Genomic DNA, 23,781 nt, shown 5'->3' on the forward strand with positions numbered 1-23,781 from the left:
GGAACCGGGCGTCCTCCACCCCTGGGGGCCCAGCCGGCTGCCCACCCTCCCTCCCTCCCTCCAGGGGCCAGTCCTGCTGCCCGTGGCCTCCGGCTGAGTAAGGGGCACGGTGACTCCCAGCGGCTGAGCAGCTGTGTGCCCTCCGGGGGCGCTGTGGGCGGGGAGCCAGAGGGTTAGCGAGGTCCAGGCTGACTGTGCAGACGCACACGGCGGTCACCAGCAGCACCAGGGCTCTGGTCACCTCGCCCACAGGCTGGGGAGACAGGCGGCACACCCCTGCTGGAGTCGGGTTCGCGTTCGAGGCTGTGCGTCAAGGACGGGGGGTAGGGGGTTATTGTTCAGCTGGGAGGAGGCTCGTGTCCGGAGACGGCTCCGTGGGCTGCAGGTGTTGTCCCAGAGGAGACGCCCTTGGGAGCCAGGCAGACTGGGCCCTTTGAGCCGCCCCGGACGGCCGTCGCACAGAGTCTGGGGACCCTCCTTGTTCCCGAAGACGCTTAAGTGTTCGGGGGCACTGCCCAGACCGTGAGGCTTAGGGAGACGCCAGAGCTCCAGTATTCGCAGAGCGGGCGTCCTTCGTGTGGGAAACAGACACTGCAACAGGGCGTTTCCCACGGGCATGGGGGCTGCAGCCCAGCGTGTCCCTTGTCCCCCGTGCTCTGGTTCTGTGGCACCACGTCCCCTCAGAGAGGCTCCCCTCCTCTCCTCTCTCCTGGGCAGACACGGACGGTTCAAGCGCTCCAACAGTGTGACGGCAGCTGTCCAGGCAGACCTGGAGCTGGAGGGCTTCCCCGGACACGTCACCATGGAGGACAAGGGCCTGCAGTTCGGCTCGTCCTTCCAGCGGCACTCGGAGCCCAGCACGCCCACGCAGTACGGGGCGGTGCGGACCGTGCGGACCCAGGGGCTCTTCAGCTACCGGGAGGACTACCGGGCCCCCGTGGACACCGCGAACCTGCCCCCGCCCGAGCCCTGGCTGGAGCCCGCCGTGGACCCCGCGGAGAGCGGGAGGCTGTCCCCGTGCCGCAGGGACGGCTCCTGGTTCCTGAAGCTGCTGCACACGGAGACGCAGAGGATGGAGGGCTGGTGCAAGGAGATGGAGCGGGAGGCGGAGGACAACGACCTCGCCGAGGAGAGTAAGCTCGGGCCCCGGGCGCAGCGTCCACGGGGGCGGGGTGCCGTCCACGGGGGTGGGGTGCCGTCCACAGGGGTGGGGTGCCGTCCACGGGGGTGGGGTGCCGTCCACGGGGGCGGGGTGCCGTCCACGGGGGCGGGGTGCCGTCCACGGGGGTAGGGTGCTGCCCGCCCAGGGAAACGGCAGCTGAGACGGGGATGGGCCCCTGTTCTCGCTGGTCGGATGAGGCGGTCAGGGGTGGGGAGGGTTCCTGGACACCCTCCTGTCTCAGGGCAGCTGAGACGGAGATGGGCCCCTGTTCTCGCTGGTCAGATGAGGCGGTCAGGGGTGGGGAGGGTTCCTGGACACCCTCTTGTCTCAGGGCAGCTGAGACGGAGATGGGCCCCTGTTCTCGCTGGTCAGATGAGGCGGTCAGGGGTGGGGTGGGTTCCTGGACACTCTCTTGTCTCAGGGCAGCTAAGACGGAGATGGGCCCCTGTTCTCGCTGGTCGGATGAGATGGTCAGGGGTGGGGTGGGTTCCTGGACACCCTCCTGTCTCAGGGCAGCGTCCGCACCATCTTCCAGAACCGCTGTGGCCCCGCGTGAGTAAGGAGTTGCTTTGGCTTTATGCCTTGACAACCACTGGTGTTGAGAAGAGCTGACCAGCGAGGTGACCATGTGCTCTTTGCTGCCCAGTCTCGGGGCGGGGCTGCTCTGTGACTTCCGCCAGGTGTGGGCAGTGCAGATCTGCCCCTGACCCTGACGGCACAAGTGGGTCCCTGCTTCTGTGTAGAAAGGGACGGTGCCCCTCTCCCCCACCCCCCTCCCGTTACCTGGACAAGCCTGTCACCCAGAGTGACCAGAGCAGCAGCCCTGGGGAGCCGCGCGTGTGGTCCGCGCACAGACGCTGGGTACAGGCCAGGGGTTCCCGGAGAGCGGCTGCCCTGCATTTAGACTGACTTGTCCTGGACGAACACCGTGTCACAGGGCAGTTCTGGCGTGCTGACCTGACCGCATGTGCTGTCCTCAGAGCCTTCGTCTCCTGCGAGTCCCTTTGCACATGAGTAGGTCACTGCACCCTGGGGTCCAGAAGCACAGCTCAGTCCTTGGGGTCTGGCCCTGGCCTGTGTTTCCCAGTGACTGCTATAGGACACTAGGTCCCTGAGCCCCAGCAGGAAGACATTCCCACAAGGACGTTCTGTGGACTTAGAGAGCTTGAGGCCCGAGCTGCGAGTCTGGGAGGACAACTGGTGTGTCGGTTCTGTGGGACCTGACGTCGCCACCGAGGAGGAAGGCAGAGGTGGTTCTCCCAGCCCCTCCCGGTCAGCCTGTCCCCTCCCGGTCAACTTGTGCCACACATCCTCACCTGAGTTGACACTCATCCTGAGCGCTTGGGAGGAGGAGCCTCCTGGGAGCATTGCCCAGGGGCTGCACCTGTGCACCTGAGCTGGACGCCAGGGCAGTGCTCGGACGGCCCACAGGCACTGCCCAAGCACATCGTCTGTCAGGGCTCACAGCCCTGACACTTAAAAATCACTCCTTTCCTGCTGTGCTCTTTCACTCGTCAGTGCACGTCAGCTTGTCAGATTCACTTTTTTAATTGTAACAGGGTTTATCTCCTTTTTCATGAAGCTAAAACACGGAAAACAGCTGCCTAAGCTGGCAGGAAGTTGGGGTGAAGCAGTCCTCTCCGGGCGTGTCTGCGGGGCGGGCGCACCTTCTCTCGGGTCCCCCACATGCCGCCCGCACGCGGGTCCTCTCGGACACGGGCACGTCCCGGGGCCCCGCCAGGAGGCGCTGGAGGAGGCGGAGACGCAGGAGTCCTGGCCCCATGACGTGCCTGTGACGTGTGTTTGTGGTCATTTGAATTCACACATTTGGGACACGTCTCAAAAGTTCCAGTCCCCCTGTGTGTGTGGCACACTGGTCATGTTTGTGTGACATGTGACAACGCAGAGCCATACCTGCTTTAGCTAACTTTCCATATTTAGCGTGTACTTTTAACGTCATCATTTTCTCAAGCATATCGTTTTTCAAGGACAGTTAAAAACAAACCTTTACAGCAGCACAAACTGACTGCTCACCACGGGCCACGTCCTACGCTAAGCGTGTTACATACGTGTTAGAAGCTCACCGTCATGTGACACGTACACCGTGTCGCCACCATTGTAAGAAGAAGCTGAGCTCAGAGAGGTTCACGTCAGGCCTCCAGCTGCAGAGTGTGGTCACAGAAGACTCGGTCACCTGTCTGCTGAGGAAGCCGCGCCCTCCTGTGCCCGTCTGGAGCTGCGGATTCTTCGCCCTCACTGGGCGCTTTCTCGCCGTGGCTCTGTGCACGGGAGCCCCAGCCCGGACGTCCACCCCACCCTGGTCCAGCCCAGCCCCAGCCCCAGCCCAGCCGTACCTGACACATGAGGCCTGCAGTCCGGAGAGACTCCCCGAGCAGGTGACACGTGAGTGGAGGTGTCGTGCCTCAGCCCCTGGGAAGCAAGAGGGGGGCGTGGCAGGAGGTGCTTCTCTCTGACGGGACGGGAGCCGTCGAGCAGATCAAAGGCGGAAGCACCCTCGTGACACTCTTGTCACTGGGGACATTCAGGAGAACTCGGAATCACGTCGTGAACGGGCTGCATGTGAAACGCAGTGTAATCTACCGCAGCCCGAGTCAACAGCAGCTACGTCCAACCCCTCAGGTGCGCGATTAACTGCGGTCACCTCATTGTCACATCTGGCCAGCCAGTTTTTCTACAGCGAGGAGGAGCAGGAAGGGAGTGTCCGCTGCCCAGGCAAGGTCCTCACGCCTCCTCTGCCCCTGCAGCATCTCCTGGCCCCTGCAGTAACATAGACCTCCACGCCCTGCACCGAGCCTGGGGGCCGGGCAGCCCCAGTTGCAGGAGGGGGGCGCAGTGCTGGGCCTGCATGGGGGAGCTGCGCGCAGGAGAGGGGCGCCGTGCTGGGTCTGCGTGGTGTGGGCTGTGCGCAGGAGAGGGGCGCAGTGCTGGGTCTGCGTGGGGGGGGCTGGGTGCAGGAGAGGGGCGCAGTGCTGGGTCTGCGTGGGGGGGGCTGGGTGCAGGAGAGGGGCGCAGTGCTGGGTCTGCGTGGGGGGCTGTACGCAGGAGAGGGGCGCAGTGCTGGGCCTGCGTGGGGGGGTGCGTGCAGGAGAGGGGCGCAGTGCTGGGCCTGCGTGGGGGGTGCGTGCAGGAGAGGGGCATAGTGCTGGGCCTGCGTGGGAGGGCTGGGTGCAGGAGAGGGGCGCAGTGCTGGGACTGCGTGGGGGGTGCGTGCAGGAGAGGGGCACAGTGCTGGGACTGCGTGGGGGGGTGCGTGCAGGAGAGGGGCGCAGTGCTGGGCCTGCGTGGGAGGGCTGCGTGCAGGAAAGGGGCGCAGTGCTGGGTCTGTGTGGGGGGCTGGGTGCAGGAGAGGGGCGCAGTGCTGGGTCTGCGTGGGAGGGCTGGGTGCAGGAGAGGGGCACAGTGCTGGGACTGCGTGGGGGGGTGCGTGCAGGAGAGGGGCGCAGTGCTGGGCCTGCGTGGGAGGGCTGCGTGCAGGAAAGGGGCGCAGTGCTGGGCCTGCGTGGGAGGGCTGGGTGCAGGAGAGGGGCACAGTGCTGGGACTGCGTGGGGGGGTGCGTGCAGGAGAGGGGCGCAGTGCTGGGCCTGCATGGGAGGGCTGGGTGCAGGAGAGGGGCGCAGTGCTGGGCCTGCGTGGGGGGTGCGTGCAGGAGAGGGGCACAGTGCTGGGCCTGCGTGGGAGGGCTGGGTGCAGGAGAGGGGCACAGTGCTGGGTCTGCGTGGGGGGGTGCGTGCAGGAGAGGGGCGCAGTGCTGGGCCTGCGTGGGGGGGCTGGGTGCAGGAGAGGGGCGCAGTGCTGGGTCTGCGTGGGGGGGCTGGGTGCAGGAGAGGGGCGCAGTGCTGGGACTGCGTGGGGGGGCTGGGTGCAGGAGAGGGGCACAGTGCTGGGACTGTGTGGGGGGGCTGGGTGCAGGAGAGGGGCGCAGTGCTGGGCCTGCGTGGGGGGGTGCGTGCAGGAGAGGGGCGCAGTGCTGGGCCTGCGTGGGGGGGGCTGGGTGCAGGAGAGGGACGCAGTGCTGGGTCTGCGTGGGGGGGGGCTGGGTGCAGGAGAGGGACGCAGTGCTGGGTCTGCGTGGGGGGCTGTGCGCAGGAGAGGGGCGCAGTGCTGGGTCTGCGTGGGGGGGGCTGGGTGCAGGAGAGGGGCGCAGTGCTGGGCCTGCGTGGGGGGGTGCGTGCAGGAGAGGGGCGCAGTGCTGGGCCTGCGTGGGGGGCTGGGTGCAGGAGAGGGGCGCAGTGCTGGGCCTGCGTGGGGGGCTGGGTGCAGGAGAGGGGCGCAGTCCTGGGTCTGCGTGGAGGGGGCTGGGTGCAGGAGAGGGGCGCAGTGCTGGGTCTGCATGGGGGGGCTGGGTGCAGGAGAGGGGCGCAGTGCTGGGTCTGCGTGGGGGGCTGGGTGCAGGAGAGGGGCGCAGTGCTGGGCCTGCATGCAGGAGAGGGGCGCAGTGCTGGGCCTGGATGGGGGGGTGCGTGCAGGATAGGGGCTCAGTGCTGGGCCTGCGTGGGGGGCTGGGTGCAGGAGAGGGGCGCAGTGCTGGGCCTGCATGGGAGGGCTGGGTGCAGGAGAGGGGCGCAGTGCTGGGCCTGCGTGGGGGGGGTGCGTGCAGGAGAGGGGCGCAGTGCTGGGCCTGCGTGGGGGTGGGCTCGTGTGGGAGGGGGGCGCTGTGCTGGGCCCCGGAGCCCCTGTGGTCTCTGCTCTCTGAGAAGCCTTCATTCAGACAGGGACCTTCCCCTGCCGCTGGGAGAGCGGCTGGGCCGTTGACCACTCGCTGTCCATCCCTTGGGGACATGCTTTTCTCAGAGCAGCCCCTCTGCTTCCCCAAAGCTCTGTCCCCGGCTGCCGTCTGTGAGCTAGGCACCTCCGTGGCAGCCGTCCTGCGCTTAAGACCCCGCGCAGGGCCTGGACGGGGTCTGGCACCAGGTCCTGTCCTGGGGGGTGAGCAGGAGGACAGGCAGGCGGGAGGTGGGCAGCGCGTACACACAGGACAGTCGCCTGCTCACACCTTCCCCACCGCGCACCCCGCCCGCAGCCTGTGTGCGCCGGCCCCTGGGCCGCTTCCCGCTGCCGTTTCCTCCCTGCAGGTGGCGGAGTGGCCGCAGCCTGGGCACAGAGCAGAGAAGAGCCGCGGCACCTCTGAGGCTGTCGGGGTTTCTGAGCTCCCGCTGCCTGGTCTCCTTGGGCACAGACGTGGCCACGGTCTCCGCCTGGCACTCCTGCACGCCTCGCATGGGAAACGGCACCACAGCACTCACCTTCAGCTACTTCCCTAGTGACATTTATTTATTTATTTATTTATTTATTTATTTATTTATTTTCTGAAGCTGGAAACGGGGAGAGACAGACAGACTCCCACGTGCGCCTGACCGGGATCCACCCGGCACGCCCACCAGAGGTGATGCTCTGCCCCTGCGGGGCGTCGCTCTATCGCAACCAGAGCCACTCTAGTGCCTGGGGCAGAGGCCAAGGAGCCATCCTCAGCACCCGGGCCATCTTTGCTCCAATGGAGCCTTGGCTGCGGGAGGGGAAGAGAGAGACAGAGAGGAAGGAGAGGGGGAGGGGTGGAGAAGCAAATGGGCGCTTCTCCTGTGTGCCCTGGCCAGGAATCGAACCCGGATCCCCCCCGCACGCCAGGCCGACGCTCTACCGCTGAGCCAACCAGCCAGGGCCTGCCTAGTGACTTTTAAAAAGCAAAATAGCCTTTGATTCTAGTCCTAATTTTAAGAACAAGTATGAGGTTATTGGTTGTGGTGCTTTTTAAAAGTAGAGACTATGGCCCTGGCCGGTTGGCTCAGCGGTAGAGCGTCGGCCTAGCGTGCGGAGGACCCGGGTTCGATTCCCGGCCAGGGCACATAGGAGAAGCGCCCGTTTGCTTCTCCACCCCTCCGCCGCGCTTTCCTCTCTGTCTCTCTCTTCCCCTCCCGCAGCCAAGGCTCCATTGGAGCAAAGATGGCCCGGGCGCTGGGCATGGCTCTGTGGCCTCTGCCTCAGGCGCTAGAATGGCTCTGGTCGCAATATGGTGACACCCAGGATGGGCAGAGCATCGCCCCCTGGGGGGCAGAGCACCGCCCCTGGTGGGCGTGCCGGGTGGATCCCGGTCGGGCGCATGCGGGAGTCTGTCTGACTGTCTCTCCCTGTTTCCAGCTTCAGAAAAATGAAAAAAAAGGAAAAAAAAAATAAAAGTAGAGACTAGGCCCTGGCCGGTTGGCTCAGTGGTAGAGCATTGGCCTGGCGTGCAGAAGTCCCGGGTTCGATTCCCGGCCAGGGCACACAGGAGAGGCACCCATCTGCTTCTCCACCCCTCCCCCTCTCCTTCCTCTCTGTCTCTCTCTTCCCCTCCCGCAGCCAAGGCTCCATTGGAGCAAGGATGGCCCGGGCGCTGGGGATGGCTCTGTGGCCTCTGCCCCAGGCGCTAGAGTGGCTCTGGTCATGACAGAGTGACACCCCAGATGGGCAGAGCATCGTCCCCTGGTGGGTGTGCTGGGTGGATCCCAGTCAGGCGCATGCGGGAGTCTGTCTGACTGCCTCCCCGTTTCCAGGTCGGAAAAATACAAAAAAAAAAAAAAAAAAAAAAAAGTAGAGACTAAATTAAATGCCTTGTTAAACCAAAACTCAGAGCTCTGAATTTTGAAATTTGCATTGCACAGAATAATATTTTCCCAAACTGTAATTTTATAATCACAGTTCACTGAACTGACAAAGTGAATTTAGATTCAGTCCCCTGTGGTTAATAAAATCTATTGTGAGCCTAAATAAATACTGCTTTCAGTGAAGTCACATTACTGCCAGCTTCCTCTTGTTAAATTAAAGGTAGATAGATATACTTTGGGGGGATTGTAAACCTTCACTCCATTAGTGTTTTGAGATTTTTGTATTAATTGTGTTAAACAAAACAGATAAATGCCATAAAGAGAACCCCCCCCCCCGGCCCCAAGGGGTGTTCTACGAGATAAATTGTTCCCAAGCTGCAACAGCCTCATCTGGAGTCTGTGCAGGTGTGACTCACACAGGAAACCACGGAGGGTCTTTCCAAAGGTGTTGGGGAGACCTTTGCCCTAAAACAGCTCTGCCTCAAACTGTTGATAATCTAAGTGTCACCTGGTAGGTGCGCTGAGCACGGCCCTGAAGGCCTGAGAGGGCGGGGGGGGGGGCGCCATCTGAGAGTGAGTGAGGGCGCAAGGCTCGCAACTCACCCCTATAGAGCTGGGGTCTCCCCCTCCGTGCAAAGGGGCCCTGGTCTCTGGCTGGGGGCAGGGCCAGGTGGCAGGCTGTGCCATAGCCAAGGGGGACAAACAGGCCTGCGTCTGCCGTTCGCCCAGAACGTCCCAGATCAGCAGAGAAGATAACCATAAAGTGTCAGAAACATGACTGTGGTCTGAGCAGGTCGGACGCCGTGACACTGCCCGCTGCCCACTGCCCGCCTGAGTGACCCACTTGAGCCCAACGGGACAACCACTGCTTCCAGACTTCAGTCAAGAGACACAGCCCAGTGGGCGCCCACAGCTGAGCACCAGTGGGTGGGGAGGCTGGGCAGGAGCATGCAGGGTGGTTCAGCATGAGCTCCCGGAGGACCCGGTGCCGCGGCGAGGCCGCACCTGCTCCACAGGTGGTGGGTGAGAGCCCAGAGCAGGGCCTGTGTCGTCACGCACGTGCTCACGGCAGACCAGCCGCAGGTGCTGCAGAAACCCCTGCGAACATGGAGGAGAGGAACAGGGGGCTGCTGCCCTGAAACCTCACGGCTCATCGAGACAGAGTTGGAGATTGTGGAAGGCGTGTGAAAAATACGTCAACGGAGCGAGTAACTTCGCCTGCCGCCCCCACGCGGCCGAGCGAGGGTCTCTCGGGTCCTCTGTGCCTTCACACGCTGATGGGCGCCGGTCCTTCTCGCAGCGCCCAAAAGGAAACCGTCTCCACCGTGACGGAGTCAGAGAGTATCGTGGGAAAGAACGAACGGACTCTTCACTTCCCACTTCCGGGGGTCACAGGAAGCTGCTCTCGTGAGGGGCACCAGAGAGCCGAGCTGCAGACTGCTGACCACCCTCGGGGTGACTCGGCCCAAGACTGCCCTCCACCCTCTGTGCTGAAGGCTGTAGACGGAGCCTGGCCAGGCGGTGGCGCAGTGGACAGAGCCTCAGCCTCGATGCTGAGGACCCAGGTCCGAAACCCCGAGGTCACCAGCTTGAGTGTGGGATCACAGACGTGACCACATGGTCGCTGGCTTGAGCCCAAAGGTCACTGGCTTGAGCAAGGGGTCACTCGCTGAGCTGGACCCACCCGCCCCCCACCCCTGCAGTCACAGCACATATGAGAAAGCAATTAGTGAATGACTAAGGAGCCATAACTATGAGTTGATGCTTCTCATCTCTTTTCTTTCCTGTCCGTCTGTCTCTGTCTCTTGCTGAAGGTTATAGATTGAAGCAGTTTTATTGATACCTATGCTGAATTTCATTCTAAGAAGAATATGAACATTGAGGATAGAACTGACTGACTTTAACGACCTCTTGAGGGGCCCTGACGTCACTGTGTGCTCGTCACCGTGCAGCGTACAGGGTGCAGGAGGCCCGGGCTGGGGGGATGAGTTCAGCTGGGGGTTAAACTGTGAACTGAGTGTGGACCCCCTCAGTGCTGACCTGAGCACTGCCTCCTGTGCCCCGCCCCGTGCGGGCTCCACGCCTCCTTCCCTGTCCCCTCCCAGCCTGCAGGTCCCATCAGGGAGGGGTGGGCAGGAGGCACGGGGGCGGGGCAAGCCCTCTGGGACTGGATTGGCGAGGACACTGAGGACACAGGTCACAAGGTGCATGACCACCTAGCATCTGGCTTCTTTTTTAAGGCTGCCAAAGCGTTGCACCAATTCGTTCACCTTTAATTAAGTTACATTTTTAAGCTCTTATTTACAGTGGCTTGGGCACCATCTGGCATCAGACGATGTTAGGGGTGGCCAAATCCTCAGGGTGGTGGCAGCCTTGTGGTCGTGCCTACATGGTGGGGAGGGCTGGTGCAGCTGACCGCAGATGGCCCAGGGTGAGTGCCCCCCGCCCGGGGCTGGCTGAGGGCTGGGTGGGGAGGGCTGGTGCAGCTGACCGCAGATGGCCCAGGGTGAGTGCCCCCCGCCCAGGGCTGGCTGAGGGCTGGGTGGGGAGGGCTGGTGCAGCTGACCGCAGATGGCCCAGGATGAGTGCCCCCGCCCGGGGCTGACCAAGGGCAGGGTGGGGAGGGCTGGTGCAGCTGACCGCAGATGGCCCAGGATGAGTGCCCCCGCCCGGGGCTGGCCGAGGGCAGGGTGGGGAGGGCTGGTGCAGCTGACCGCAGATGGCCCAGGATGAGTGCCCCCGCCCGGGGCTGACCAAGGGCAGGGTGGGGAGGGCTGGTGCAGCTGACCGCAGATGGCCCAGTTTGAGTGCCCCCGCCCGGGGCTGGCCGAGGGCAGGGTGGGGAGGGCTGGTGCAGCTGACCGCAGGTGGCCCAGGATGAGTGCCCCCGCCCGGGGCTGACCAAGGGCAGGGTGGGGAGGGCTGGTGCAGCTGACCGCAGATGGCCCAGGGTGAGTGCCCCCGCCCGGGGCTGGCCGAGGGCAGGGTGGGGAGGGCTGGTGCAGCTGACCGCAGATGGCCCAGGATGAGTGCCCCCGCCCGGGGCTGGCCGAGGGCAGGGTGGGGAGGGCTGGTGCAGCTGACCGCAGGTGGCCCAGGATGAGTGCCCCCGCCCGGGGCTGACCAAGGGCAGGGTGGGGAGGGCTGGTGCAGCTGACCGCAGATGGCCCAGGGTGAGTGCCCCCCGCCCGGGGCTGGCCGAGGGCAGGGTGGGGAGGGCTGGTGCAGCTGACCACAGGTGGCCCAGGGTGAGTGCCCCCCGCCCGGGGCTGGCCGAGGGCTGGGTGGGGAGGGCTGGTGCAGCTGACCGCAGATGGCCCAGGATGAGTGCCCCCCGCCTGGGGCTGACCGAGGGCAGGGTGGGGAGGGCTGGTGCAGCTGACCGCAGGTGGCCCAGGATGAGTGCCCCCCGCCCGGGGCTGACCGAGGGCTGGATGGGGAGGCACTGCCCACACCTTCCTTCTCATTACCACACTGAGCCCTGGAGAGCAGCGGTGTGGGTTCAGGACAGACATAAGGAAGTGCAGGCAGATCGCACCGTGTTAAGTCCAGTCTTGGTTTGTTAAACAGTGATGCCCCCCCTGCTCCAAACCCCCCCATGCTCGGCGGGAACACTGAGCCCCAGGTCAGGGCCGTGGTCTCACCGTGTGACCTTCCTCCTGGTCCATCTGCACACCAGAGGGACCTCACAGCTCTGCCCCGACTTACTTGCCCACAGTTCACTGAGCGTAGTTTAATCACATCAACTGAAGTAACAAAATGGGTCTCCGTGAATTACCGTCCTGATCAAGTCACTAACAGGTCACGGAGGCCGTCGGTAGGAAACGCTGTGTCTCTTGTGTGCACACTCCGTCGTCCAGCTAGTCCGTCCTCCCAGTGCCCAGCGCAAGAGAAGCTGCCGGCCGCGTGACCACCGTTCTAAAGTGAATTCTCCCCGACACTGACGAAGTGTCCTAACGGGCATGTGGTCATCTCGAGTGACCCCCGGGAACAGGAAAGCATGGTTGGCGGACAGGTTCTGGGCAGTGAGCTCCGGGCTCTGACCTCCAGGCTCAGAGAGGGGCAGCCCCTTCTCTTTAGAACTTACGCCTGCATATTCTTCTGCCGTTGTTTCTGCTTGCCGGACTCTCCAACCTATCTGTCTGTCTGTCTGTCTGCACAGTTCTCGGTAAAATCCGGAGTGCCGTCGGCAGCGCCCAGCTCCTCATGTCGCAGAAGTTCCAGCAGTTTTACTGGCTTTGCCAACAGAACATGGTGAGTGCCCCTTGCTGACCCCCCGTTCGCTCTGGTGACAGACGCCCGCACGCCGCAGACTGTTGAGTGAGCAGAGGGTGCTGCCCGGCTCTGGACGGTTCACACGGGCAGCCCAGGCGGAGAGGCCACAGGACGGGGTGTGGGGGGAGGGGCGGGACCTGCAGGGGACGCGTGTCCCTGGTGCAGCGGGCGCTGGTGCGTTGGCAGCTGAACCATCTCCCAGAACCTCAGGAAGGAGACAGTGAGCCGCGGTACGGAGAATGTCACAGTGAAGACAGGGACATGAGGTGGCTTCAGTGGAAGCCATGTGTGAAGATGAGATTTTAGAAATAACGGGCTTTCTGTGCCACAGTCGGGAGTAAACGGCAGCTTTGAGCCGGGTCAGTTACCACGGGCGGCGCTGAACTTGGTTTTGGTCTTCCTGGAAATCAGAGGGAAGAAACACCATGCACATCTATGTAAATATGTGTGTCTTAGCTTATATTTGTATATAAACATACAAATGTTTGCACTTGTGAACATTATATACCTGCAAATAAGCACGTATGTGTGCTTATTTATGAATCTGTGTAAATACGGTGTGCAGGTCTTCTTGTCTGACTAGAGGAAATACTCGGTATTCTTTGGAGGAATAACCAGTGTTCTCACGACCTTATAGCCACTTGATCATCCATGCATTGATTTCTCCAGAGCAGACACGCCCATTAACATGCAGACGGGTCTCTGTGAGGCCCCTTGAAGCAGCCGCTCTGTGACCTGATGTGTCTGGCTCTGTTCCGCTTGCAGGGAGACAGGACTTCACCGAGTGTGTTTAGACATCAGAGCAGCCGCGGCCCAGAGCTAGCAATCCACCCCTTTAATCAGGGTCATGTGACAGCCTGTGTTCTCTGACATCTCCCAGTTAACCTGCTGCAGGGTCACTGGCACGTGCAGCCACCTCACTGTGCCGTGCAGTCAGGAGCAGAGTGTAGAAAGGGGGGCCGGGAGCTCAAAGGACGGGAGCCGAGGGGACGGGAGCCGAGGGGAAGGGAGCCGAGGGGACGGGAGCCGAGCGGACAGACGGGAGCCGAGAGGACAGACGGGAGCCGAGGGGACAGACGGGAGCTGAGGGGACAGATGGGAGCTGAGGGGACGGATGGGAGCTGAGAGGACAGGAGCTGAGGGGACGGACGGGAGCTGAGAGGACAGACAGGAGCTGAGAGGACAAGAGCTGAGGGGACGGACGGGAGCTGAGGGGACAGACGGGAGCTGAGGGGACAGACGGGAGCTGAGAGGACGGGAGCTGAGGGGACAGACGGGAGCTGAGGGGACAGACGGGAGCTGAGAGGACGGGAGCTGAGGGGACAGACGGGAGCTGAGAGGACAGACGGGAGCTGAGGGGACAGACGGGAGCTGAGAGGACGGGAGCTGAGGGGACAGACAGGAGCTGAGAGGACAGACGGGAGCTGAGGGGACAGGAGCTGAGAGGACAGACGGGAGCTGAGGGGACAGACGGGAGCTGAGAGGACAGACGGGAGCTGAGAGGACAGACGGGAGCTGAGGGGACAGACGGGAGCTGAGAGGACAGGAGCTGAGAGGACAGACGGGAGCTGAGGGGACAGACGGGAGCTGAGGGGACAGACGGGAGCTGAGGGGACAGACGGGAGCTGAGAGGACGGGAGCTGAGAGGACAGACGGGAGCTGAGAGGACAGACGGGAGCTGAGGGGACAGACGGGAGCTGAGAGGACAGGAGCTGAGAGGACAGACGGGAGCTGAGGGGACAGACGGGAGCTGAGAGGACAGACGGGAGCTGAGAGGACAGGAGCTGAGGGGACAGACGGGAGCTGAGAGGACAGGAGCTGAGGGGACAGACGGGAGCTGAGAGGACAGACGGGAGCTGAGGGGACAAGAGCTGAGAGGACAGACGGGAGCTGAGGGGACAGACGGGAGCTGAGGGGACAGACGGGAGCTGAGAGGACAAGAGCTGAGGGGACAGACGGGAGCTGAGAGGACAAGAGCTGAGAGGACAGACGGGAGCTGAGGGGACAGACGGGAGCTGAGGGGACAGACGGGAGCTGAGAGGACAAGAGCTGAGGGGACAGACGGGAGCTGAGGGGACAGACGGGAGCTGAGGGGACAGACGGGAGCTGAGAGGACGGGAGCTGAGGGGACAGACGGGAACTGAGGGGACAGACGGGAGCTGAGGGGACAGACGGGAGCTGAGAGGACGGGAGCTGAGAGGACAGACGGGAGCTGAGAGGACAGACGGGAGCTGAGGGGACAGACGGGAGCTGAGGGGACAGACGGGAGCTGAGAGGACGGGAGCTGAGGGGACAGACGGGAGCTGAGGGGACAGACGGGAGCTGAGAGGACGGGAGCTGAGGGGACAGACGGGAGCTGAGAGGACGGGAGCTGAGAGGACAGACGGGAGCTGAGAGGACAGATGGGAGCTGAGAGGACGGGAGCTGAGGGGACAGACGGGAGCTGAGGGGACAGACGGGAGCTGAGAGGACAGACGGGAGCTGAGAGGACAGGAGCTGAGGGGACAGACGGGAGCTGAGAGGACAAGAGCTGAGGGGACGGACGGGAGCTGAGAGGACAGACGGGAGCTGAGAGGACAGGAGCTGAGAGGACAGGAGCTGAGGGGACGGACGGGAGCTGAGAGGACGGGAGCTGAGAGGACAGACGGGAGCTGAGGGGACAGACGGGAGCTGAGAGGACGGGAGCTTAGAGGACGGGAGCTGAGAGGACAGACAGGAGCTGAGGGGACAGACGGGAGCTGAGAGAGGACAGACGGGAGCTGAGAGGACACACGGGAGCTGAGAGGACAGGAGCTGAGGGGACAGACGGGAGCTGAGAGGACAGACGGGAGCTGAGGGGACAGACGGGAGCTGAGAGGACAGACGGGAGCTGAGAGGACGGGAGCTGAGAGGACAGACAGGAGCTGAGGGGACAGACGGGAGCTGAGGGGACAGACGGGAGCTGAGAGGACGGGAGCTGGGGGAAAGACGGGAGCTGAGAGGACAGACGGGAGCTGAGGGGACAGGAGCTGAGAGGACAGACAGGAGCTGAGAGGACAGACGGGAGCTGAGAGGACAGACGGGAGCTGAGAGCACAGGAGCTGAGAGGACAGACGGGAGCTGAGAGGACAGACGGGAGCTGAGGGGACAGACGGGAGCTGAGGGGACAGACGGGAGCTGAGGGGACAGACGGGAGCTGAGAGGACAGACGGGAGCTGAGGGGACAGACGGGAGCTGAGGGGACAGACGGGAGCTGAGGGGACAGACGGGAGCTGAGGGGACAGACGGGAGCTGAGGGGACAGACGGGAGCTGAGAGGACAGACGGGAGCTGAGGGGACAGACGGGAGCTGAGGGGACAGACGGGAGCTGAGGGGACAGACGGGAGCTGAGAGGACGGGAGCTGAGGGGACAGACGGGAGCTGAGGGGACAGACGGGAGCTGAGAGGACGGGAGCTGAGGGGACAGACGGGAGCTGAGAGGACGGGAGCTGAGGGGACAGACGGGAGCTGAGAGGACAGACGGGAGCTGAGGGGACAGACGGGAGCTGAGAGGACGGGAGCTGAGGGGACAGACAGGAGCTGAGAGGACAGACGGGAGCTGAGGGGACAGGAGCTGAGAGGACAGACGGGAGCCGAGGGGACAGACGGGAGCCGAGAGGACAGACGGGAGCTGAGAGGACGGGAGCTGAGAGGACAGACGGGAGCTGAGAGGACAGACGGGAGCTGAGGGGACAGACGGGAGCTGAGAGGACAGGAGCTGAGAGGACAGACGGGAGCTGAGGGGACAGACGGGAGCTGAGGGGACAGACGGGAGCTGAGGGGACAGACGGGAGCTGAGAGGACGGGAGCTGAGAGGACAGACGGGAGCTGAGAGGACAGACGGGAGCTGAGGGGACAGACGGGAGCTGAGAGGACAGACGGGAGCTGAGAGGACGGGAGCTGAGAGGACAGACGGGAGCTGAGAGGACGGGAGCTGAGGGGACAGACGGGAGCTGAGAGGACAGACGGGAGCTGAGGGGACAGGAGCTGAGGGGACGGGAGCTGAGGGGACAGACGGGAGCTGAGAGGACGGGAGCTGAGGGGACAGACGGGAGCTGAGAGGACGGGAGCTGAGAGGACAGACGGGAGCTGAGAGGACAGACGGGAGCTGAGAGGACAGACGGGAGCTGAGAGGACGGGAGCTGAGAGAACAGACGGGAGCTGAGAGGACGGGAGCTGAGGGGACGGGAGCTGAGGGGACGGGAGCTGAGAGGACAGACGGGAGCTGAGAGGACAGACGGGAGCTGAGAGGACGGGAGCTGAGGGGACGGGAGCTGAGAGGACGGGAGCTGAGGGGACGGGAGCTGAGGGGACGGGAGCTGAGGGGACGGGAGCTGAGGGGACAGACGGGAGCTGAGAGGACGGGAGCTGAGAGGACAGACGGGAGCTGAGAGGACGGGAGCTGAGGGGACGGGAGCTGAGGGGACGGGAGCTGAGAGGACAGACGGGAGCTGAGAGGACAGATGGGAGCTGAGAGGACGGGAGCTGAGGGGACAGACGGGAGCTGAGGGGACGGGAGCTGAGGGGACAGACGGGAGCTGAGGGGACAGACGGGAGCTGAGAGGACGGGAGCTGAGAGGACAGACGGGATCTGAGAGGACAGACGGGAGCTGAGGGGACGGGAGCTGAGGGGACAGACGGGAGCTGAGGGGACAGACGGGAGCTGAGAGGACGGGAGCTGAGGGGACAGACGGGAGCTGAGAGGACGGGAGCTGAGGGGACAGACGGGAGCTGAGGGGACAGACGGGAGCTGAGAGGACAGACGGGAGCTGAGAGGACAGACGGGAGCTGAGAGGACAGACGGGAGCTGAGAGGACGGGAGCTGAGGGGACAGACGGGAGCTGAGGGGACAGACGGGAGCTGAGGGGACAGGAGCTGAGGGGACGGGAGCTGAGGGGACAGACGGGAGCTGAGGGGACAGACGGGAGCTGAGAGGACGGGAGCTGAGGGGACAGACGGGAGCTGAGGGGACAGACGGGAGCTGAGAGGACAGACGGGAGCTGAGAGGACGGGAGCTGAGGGGACAGACGGGAGCTGAGGGGACAGACGGGAGCTGAGGGGACAGACGGGAGCTGAGAGGACGGGAGCTGAGGGGACAGACCGGAGCTGAGGGGACAGACGGGAGCTGAGAGGACAGACGGGAGCTGAGAGGACGGGAGCTGAGGGGACAGACGGGAGCTGAGGGGACAGACGGGAGCTGAGAGGACGGGAGCTGAGGGGACAGACGGGAGCTGAGGGGACAGACGGGAGCTGAGAGGACGGGAGCTGAGGGGACGGGAGCTGAGGGGACGGGAGCTGAGGGGACGGGAGCTGAGAGGACAGACAGGAGCTGAGAGGACGGGAGCTGAGAGGACGGGAGCTGAGGGGACAGACAGGAGCTGAGAGGACAGACAGGAGCTGAGAGGACGGGAGCTGAGGGGACAGACGGGAGCTGAGAGGACAGACGGGAGCTGAGAGGACGGGAGCTGAGAGGACAGACGGGAGCTGAGAGGACGGGAGCTGAGAGGACAGACGGGAGCTGAGGGGACGGACGGGAGCTGAGGGGACGGACGGGAGCTGAGGGGACGGACGGGAGCTGAGAGGACGGGAGCTGAGAGGACGGACGGGAGCTGAGGGGACGGACGGGAGCTGAGGGGACGGACGGGAGCTGAGGGGACGGACGGGAGCTGAGAGGACGGGAGCTGAGAGGACAGACGGGAGCTGAGGGGACAGACGGGAGCTGAGGGGACAGACGGGAGCTGAGGGGACAGGAGCTGAGGGGACGGGAGCTGAGGGGACAGACGGGAGCTGAGGGGACAGACGGGAGCTGAGAGGACGGGAGCTGAGGGGACAGACCGGAGCTGAGGGGACAGACGGGAGCTGAGAGGACAGACGGGAGCTGAGAGGACGGGAGCTGAGGGGACAGACGGGAGCTGAGGGGACAGACGGGAGCTGAGGGGACAGACGGGAGCTGAGAGGACGGGAGCTGAGGGGACAGACCGGAGCTGAGGGGACAGACGGGAGCTGAGAGGACAGACGGGAGCTGAGAGGACGGGAGCTGAGGGGACAGACGGGAGCTGAGGGGACAGACGGGAGCTGAGAGGACGGGAGCTGAGGGGACAGACGGGAGCTGAGGGGACAGACGGGAGCTGAGAGGACGGGAGCTGAGGGGACGGGAGCTGAGGGGACGGGAGCTGAGGGGACGGGAGCTGAGAGGACAGACAGGAGCTGAGAGGACGGGAGCTGAGAGGACGGGAGCTGAGGGGACAGACAGGAGCTGAGAGGACAGACAGGAGCTGAGAGGACGGGAGCTGAGGGGACAGACGGGAGCTGAGAGGACAGACGGGAGCTGAGAGGACGGGAGCTGAGAGGACAGACGGGAGCTGAGAGGACGGGAGCTGAGAGGACAGACGGGAGCTGATAGGACAGACGGGAGCTGAGGGGACGGACGGGAGCTGAGGGGACGGACGGGAGCTGAGGGGACGGACGGGAGCTGAGGGGACGGACGGGAGCTGAGAGGACGGGAGCTGAGAGGACGGACGGGAGCTGAGGGGACGGACGGGAGCTGAGGGGACGGACGGGAGCTGAGGGGACGGACGGGAGCTGAGAGGACGGGAGCTGAGAGGACAGACGGGAGCTGAGGGGACAGACGGGAGCTGAGAGGACGGGAGCTGAGGGGACGGACGGGAGCTGAGAGGACGGGAGCTGAGAGGACGGGAGCTGAGGGGACAGACAGGAGCTGAGAGGACGGGAGCTGAGGGGACAGACGGGAGCTGAGAGGACGGGAGCTGAGAGGACGGGAGCTGAGGGGACAGACGGGAGCTGAGAGGACGGGAGCTGAGGGGACAGACGGGAGCTGAGAGGACAGACGGGAGCTGAGAGGACAGGAGCTGAGGGGACAGACGGGAGCTGAGGGGACAGACGGGAGCTGAGAGGACAGACAGGAGCTGAGAGGACGGGAGCTGAGAGGACGGGAGCTGAGAGGACGGATGGGAGCTGAGAGGACGGGAGCTGAGAGGACAGACGGGAGCTGAGAGGACAGACAGGAGCTGAGAGGACGGGAGCTGAGAGGACAGACGGGAGCTGAGAGGACAGACGGGAGCTGAGAGGACAGACGGGAGCTGAGAGGACAGACGGGAGCTGAGAGGACGGGAGCTGAGAGGACGGATGGGAGCTGAGAGGACGGGAGCTGAGAGGACAGACGGGAGCTGAGAGGACAGACGGGAGCTGAGAGGACAGACGGGAGCTGAGGGGACAGACGGGAGCTGAGAGGACAAGAGCTGAGGGGACGGACGGGAGCTGAGAGGACAGACGGGAGCTGAGAGGACGGGAGCTGAGAGGACGGATGGGAGCTGAGAGGACAGGAGCTGAGGGGACAGACGGGAGCTGAGAGGACGGGAGCTGAGGGGACAGACGGGAGCTGAGAGGACAGACGGGAGCTGAGAGGACAGACGGGAGCTGAGGGGACAGGAGCTGAGAGGACAGACGGGAGCTGAGGGGACAGACGGGAGCTGAGAGGACAGACGGGAGCTGAGGGGACAGGAGCTGAGGGGACAGACGGGAGCTGAGGGGACAGACGGGAGCTGAGAGGACAGACGGGAGCTGAGAGGACAGACGGGAGCTGAGAGGACGGGAGCTGAGGGGACAGACGGGAGCTGAGAGGACAGACGGGAGCTGAGGGGACAGGAGCTGAGGGGACGGGAGCTGAGGGGACGGGAGCTGAGAGGACAGACGGGAGCTGAGAGGACGGGAGCTGAGAGGACAGACGGGAGCTGAGGGGACAGGAGCTGAGGGGACAGACGGGAGCTGAGGGGACAGACGGGAGCTGAGAGGACAGACGGGAGCTGAGAGGACAGACGGGAGCTGAGAGGACGGGAGCTGAGGGGACAGACGGGAGCTGAGGGGACAGACGGGAGCTGAGGGGACAGGAGCTGAGGGGACGGGAGCTGAGGGGACAGACGGGAGCTGAGAGGACGGGAGCTGAGAGGACAGACGGGAGCTGAGGGGACAGACGGGAGCTGAGGGGACAGACGGGAGCTGAGAGGACAGACGGGAGCTGAGGGGACGGACGGGAGCTGAGGGGACGGACGGGAGCTGTGAGGACGGACGGGAGCTGAGGGGACGGACGGGAGCTGAGAGGACGGACGGGAGCTGAGAGGACGGACGGGAGCTGAGGGGACGGACGGGAGCTGAGGGGACGGACGGGAGCTGAGGGGACGGACGGGAGCTGAGGGGACGGACGGGAGCTGAGAGGACGGGAGCTGAGGGGACGGACGGGAGCTGAGAGGACGGACGGGAGCTGAGAGGACAGGAGCTGAGGGGACAGACAGGAGCTGAGAGGACAGACGGGAGCTGAGAGGACGGGAGCTGAGGGGACAGACGGGAGCTGAGAGGACAGACGGGAGCTGAGAGGACAGACGGGAGCTGAGAGGACGGGAGCTGAGGGGACAGACGGGAGCTGAGAGGACAGACGGGAGCTGAGGGGACAGACGGGAGCTGAGGGGACAGACGGGAGCTGAGAGGACGGGAGCTGAGGGGACGGACGGGAGCTGAGAGGACGGGAGCTGAGGGGACAGACAGGAGCTGAGAGGACAGGAGCTGAGGGGACAGACGGGAGCTGAGAGGACGGGAGCTGAGGGGACAGACGGGAGCTGAGAGGACAGGAGCTGAGGGGACAGACGGGAGCTGAGAGGACAGACGGGAGCTGAGAGGACAGGAGCTGAGGGGACAGACAGGAGCTGAGAGGACAGACGGGAGCTGAGAGGACGGGAGCTGAGGGGACAGACGGGAGCTGAGAGGACAGACGGGAGCTGAGAGGACAGACGGGAGCTGAGAGGACAGGAGCTGAGGGGACAGGAGCTGAGGGGACAGGAGCTGAGGGGACAGACGGGAGCTGAGAGGACGGGAGCTGAGAGGACAGACGGGAGCTGAGAGGACAGACGGGAGCTGAGAGGACGGGAGCTGAGGGGACAGACGGGAGCTGAGAGGACAGACGGGAGCTGAGAGGACGGGAGCTGAGGGGACAAACGGGAGCTGAGGGGACAGACGGGAGCTGAGGGGACAGACGGGAGCTGAGAGGACGGGAGCTGAGAGGACAGACGGGAGCTGAGAGGACAGACGGGAGCTGAGAGGACAGGAGCTGAGGGGACAGACGGGAGCTGAGGGGACAGACGGGAGCTGAGGGGACAGGAGCTGAGAGGACGGACGGGAGCCGAGAGGACGGACGGGAGCCGGGAGGACGGACGGGAGACGGGAGGACAGACGGGATCCGAGAGGACAGACGGGAGCCCAGAGGACGGGAGCCAAGAGCCTCCCACTGTCCTGTGTGTGTGGGCATGGCTGCTGCCACACCCTGGGGCAGCCACACCGACAGCATCCTCTGCCCTCTGAGCTGAGGAGCTGTGTGACCCTACATGACTGTAGTCTGTGGGGGCGTCCACTGGTTTTTGGCTTTGCTGGGGGGGGGCACGGCCGGTGCCCAGGACAGCCACAGGAACCTGTGTGCACCCACCTTGGTGTCCCGGCGGGCAGCGCCTGCCCCGGTCTGGGCTCTGCCCGGTGACGTGACACAGCGCAGCCTCTGCTCCAGGGGCGCCCGGAGGACAGTGATTCTCAGCCAGTGGACTGACAGTGAGGACAGATGTCGGCCCACAGGTGGACGTGTGCCTGGACTGCAGACACAACCGGGGCCCGGCCATCGGCGTCTGGGGCTGGCCGGGAGCAGCTGGGGCACAGCCACCCCCGACCTACGCAGGAACCATCCTTGTGCCTGTGAGGTCCCAGCGGAGGAGCCGGCGCTCCCTGGAGACGCTGCTTAGGACGGAGCATCCTCGGCCGTGCGTCTGCCCCGGGGCGACGGGCCGGTCTCCACGCTGCCACGGAGCCGCTGTGTGCTGGCTCGCTCGGGGCAGAGGCTCTGCCGTCCAGGAGCGACAAGTCCCTGCGCCCGGCGGGCGTCCAGCAGGCCTGCAGGCCGGACTTTGAAAGGCTGTGGGGCCCTCTCGTGGCTCAGGACAAGAACAGCCTCACACTGAAAACGCAGCCCTGCTTCGGATGGACGGAGAGAGAGGGTGCAGGGCGTCGCTGGGCCGGCTCTGCCCTCAGCTCAGTCTCCACAGCCGGCCACCTGGCTGCCCTCCTCAGAGAGCAGCTGGGGTCAGAAGTGACCGTTATGACACAGGTCAAACCAGGGTGCTATGGACCCAGATTCCAGTGTTGGGACCCTAACCCAGTGTGACGGTGTCAGGAGGTGGGAGCTTTGGGGTGTCATCAGGTCATGCAGGTGGAGCCCCGTGATGGGGTCAGTGTCCTTCCTGACCAGACCCCACAAAGCTCCCTCCGCTTCCGCCGCATGAGGACACAGGCGGAGAGGGGCAGAGGCTGCCTGTGAACGGGCCGAGGGGCACCCCTGGCCCGAGAGTCCAGCCCTCAGGACAGGAAGTCGTGTCCGCTGTTTGTGGGCCTGCTCAGTACGGTTTCTGTCACAGCTGCCCAGATGGACTAAGACACATGTTCAAGGGAATTGAAACCAAGCCAAACTGAAGTTCCCTCTGTGCTTAATGTGAGCAATTTTGGAGGAAGCTGAAAACCACACATTTTAAGCCAACTCAGATGAAGACTCCCAGAATCCCTCTGTCTGTTTAGTGAGAGGCCCTCACTGAAGGGGGGGGCGTGAACCGTCCGAGCCCTTCACCGGCCGTTGCAAACTCACGCCCCTGCAGAGGGCGACATGAGGGAGCAGATGGCCTGGGGACGTGGGCGTGGTCCCGGAGAGGTGGCCACGGGCTGTGGCACTCGGCCAGGCCAGCGCTGCGCAGGCTCGGGCCGGGACGGCGCCCAGCCCTCTGAGGAGTGAGGTCATCGGTTGTAAATGTAGTTCACCCACTGAGCCTGCGCACATCAGGCGTGCGGAGGCGTGAGGCCCGAGGTGGCCACCTCAGCCCACAGGCATCGCCTGTCCCTTCAAGCCCAGGAGCCACCTGAGGAGGCCTCTCGCTCCCTGATGAGTTAGTTGTGGGCCTCTCTGCGCAGGAGCAGACACACACCCGTGGGGCATCGCTGCCGTCAGAGTCAGGGCTGCGGGACAGAGCTGGCCCACGCCACCGCCACCACCCCTGCGGACACGTGGTCCCCGTGCGGGGACCCACCTTCTGACCAAAACAGTGGCCCCTCTGAAGTGCCGAGTATGTGAACACTGCTCTTTGCCGTTGTCCCCGGTTCTCAGAAAGCATTTTCAGAATGAAACAGTGAACAAATGCAGTGCATCTAGATTTGTAACAGACTGTATTTTTAAAACAGTTTTAGGTTTTCAGCAAAACTGAGAGGAAAGTAGAGATTTCCCAGTCCCTGTCTTCCCCCAGAAGGGACGTTTGTCACCCCTGGTGAACCTGCACGGACACATCACCAGCACCCAGAGTCCACAGCAGACACCGGGGTCACTCTGTGTGGCACATGCTGTGCATTTGGACAGATGCACGATGACGGGCGTCCGTCAGCACAGTGGACAGAGTGGGTTTCCTGCCCTGAAACCCTCTGGGCCCCACTGGTCATCCTCACCCATCCCCATGGCAACCACTGCTCTGGCCCCGTCCCCATAGTGTTGCCCTTCCGGAACCTTCCGGAACGTCACAGTGTTGGAGTCACACAGTGTGCAGCCTGGTCACATTTAAACTCTCAGCAAGCACTGTGTGCACTGTGTTGATCCTCGGGTTCCTCGTGAATATTTTTGTTCGAATCAGAACCCTGGA

The 23,781-nt window shown here is 64.2% G+C and overlaps 1 protein-coding gene across 2 annotated transcripts in view; it reads left to right on the forward strand.

The window, feature by feature from the left end:
* The window catches only part of DLGAP2 (DLG associated protein 2), a 464,829-nt gene that overhangs the window by 436,412 nt on the left and 4,636 nt on the right, over positions 1 to 23,781 (forward strand). For both annotated transcript variants that reach the window (XM_066237265.1, XM_066237266.1), the window contains 2 exons: positions 718 to 1,133; positions 11,925 to 12,016. In XM_066237265.1, coding sequence (XP_066093362.1) covers positions 718 to 1,133; positions 11,925 to 12,016 — 508 coding nt within the window. The remainder of the gene's footprint in view (positions 1 to 717; positions 1,134 to 11,924; positions 12,017 to 23,781) is intronic.

The sequence above is a fragment of the Saccopteryx bilineata genome, chromosome 6 (assembly GCF_036850765.1).
Source record: "Saccopteryx bilineata isolate mSacBil1 chromosome 6, mSacBil1_pri_phased_curated, whole genome shotgun sequence".
NCBI classification, from domain to species: domain Eukaryota; kingdom Metazoa; phylum Chordata; class Mammalia; order Chiroptera; family Emballonuridae; genus Saccopteryx; species Saccopteryx bilineata.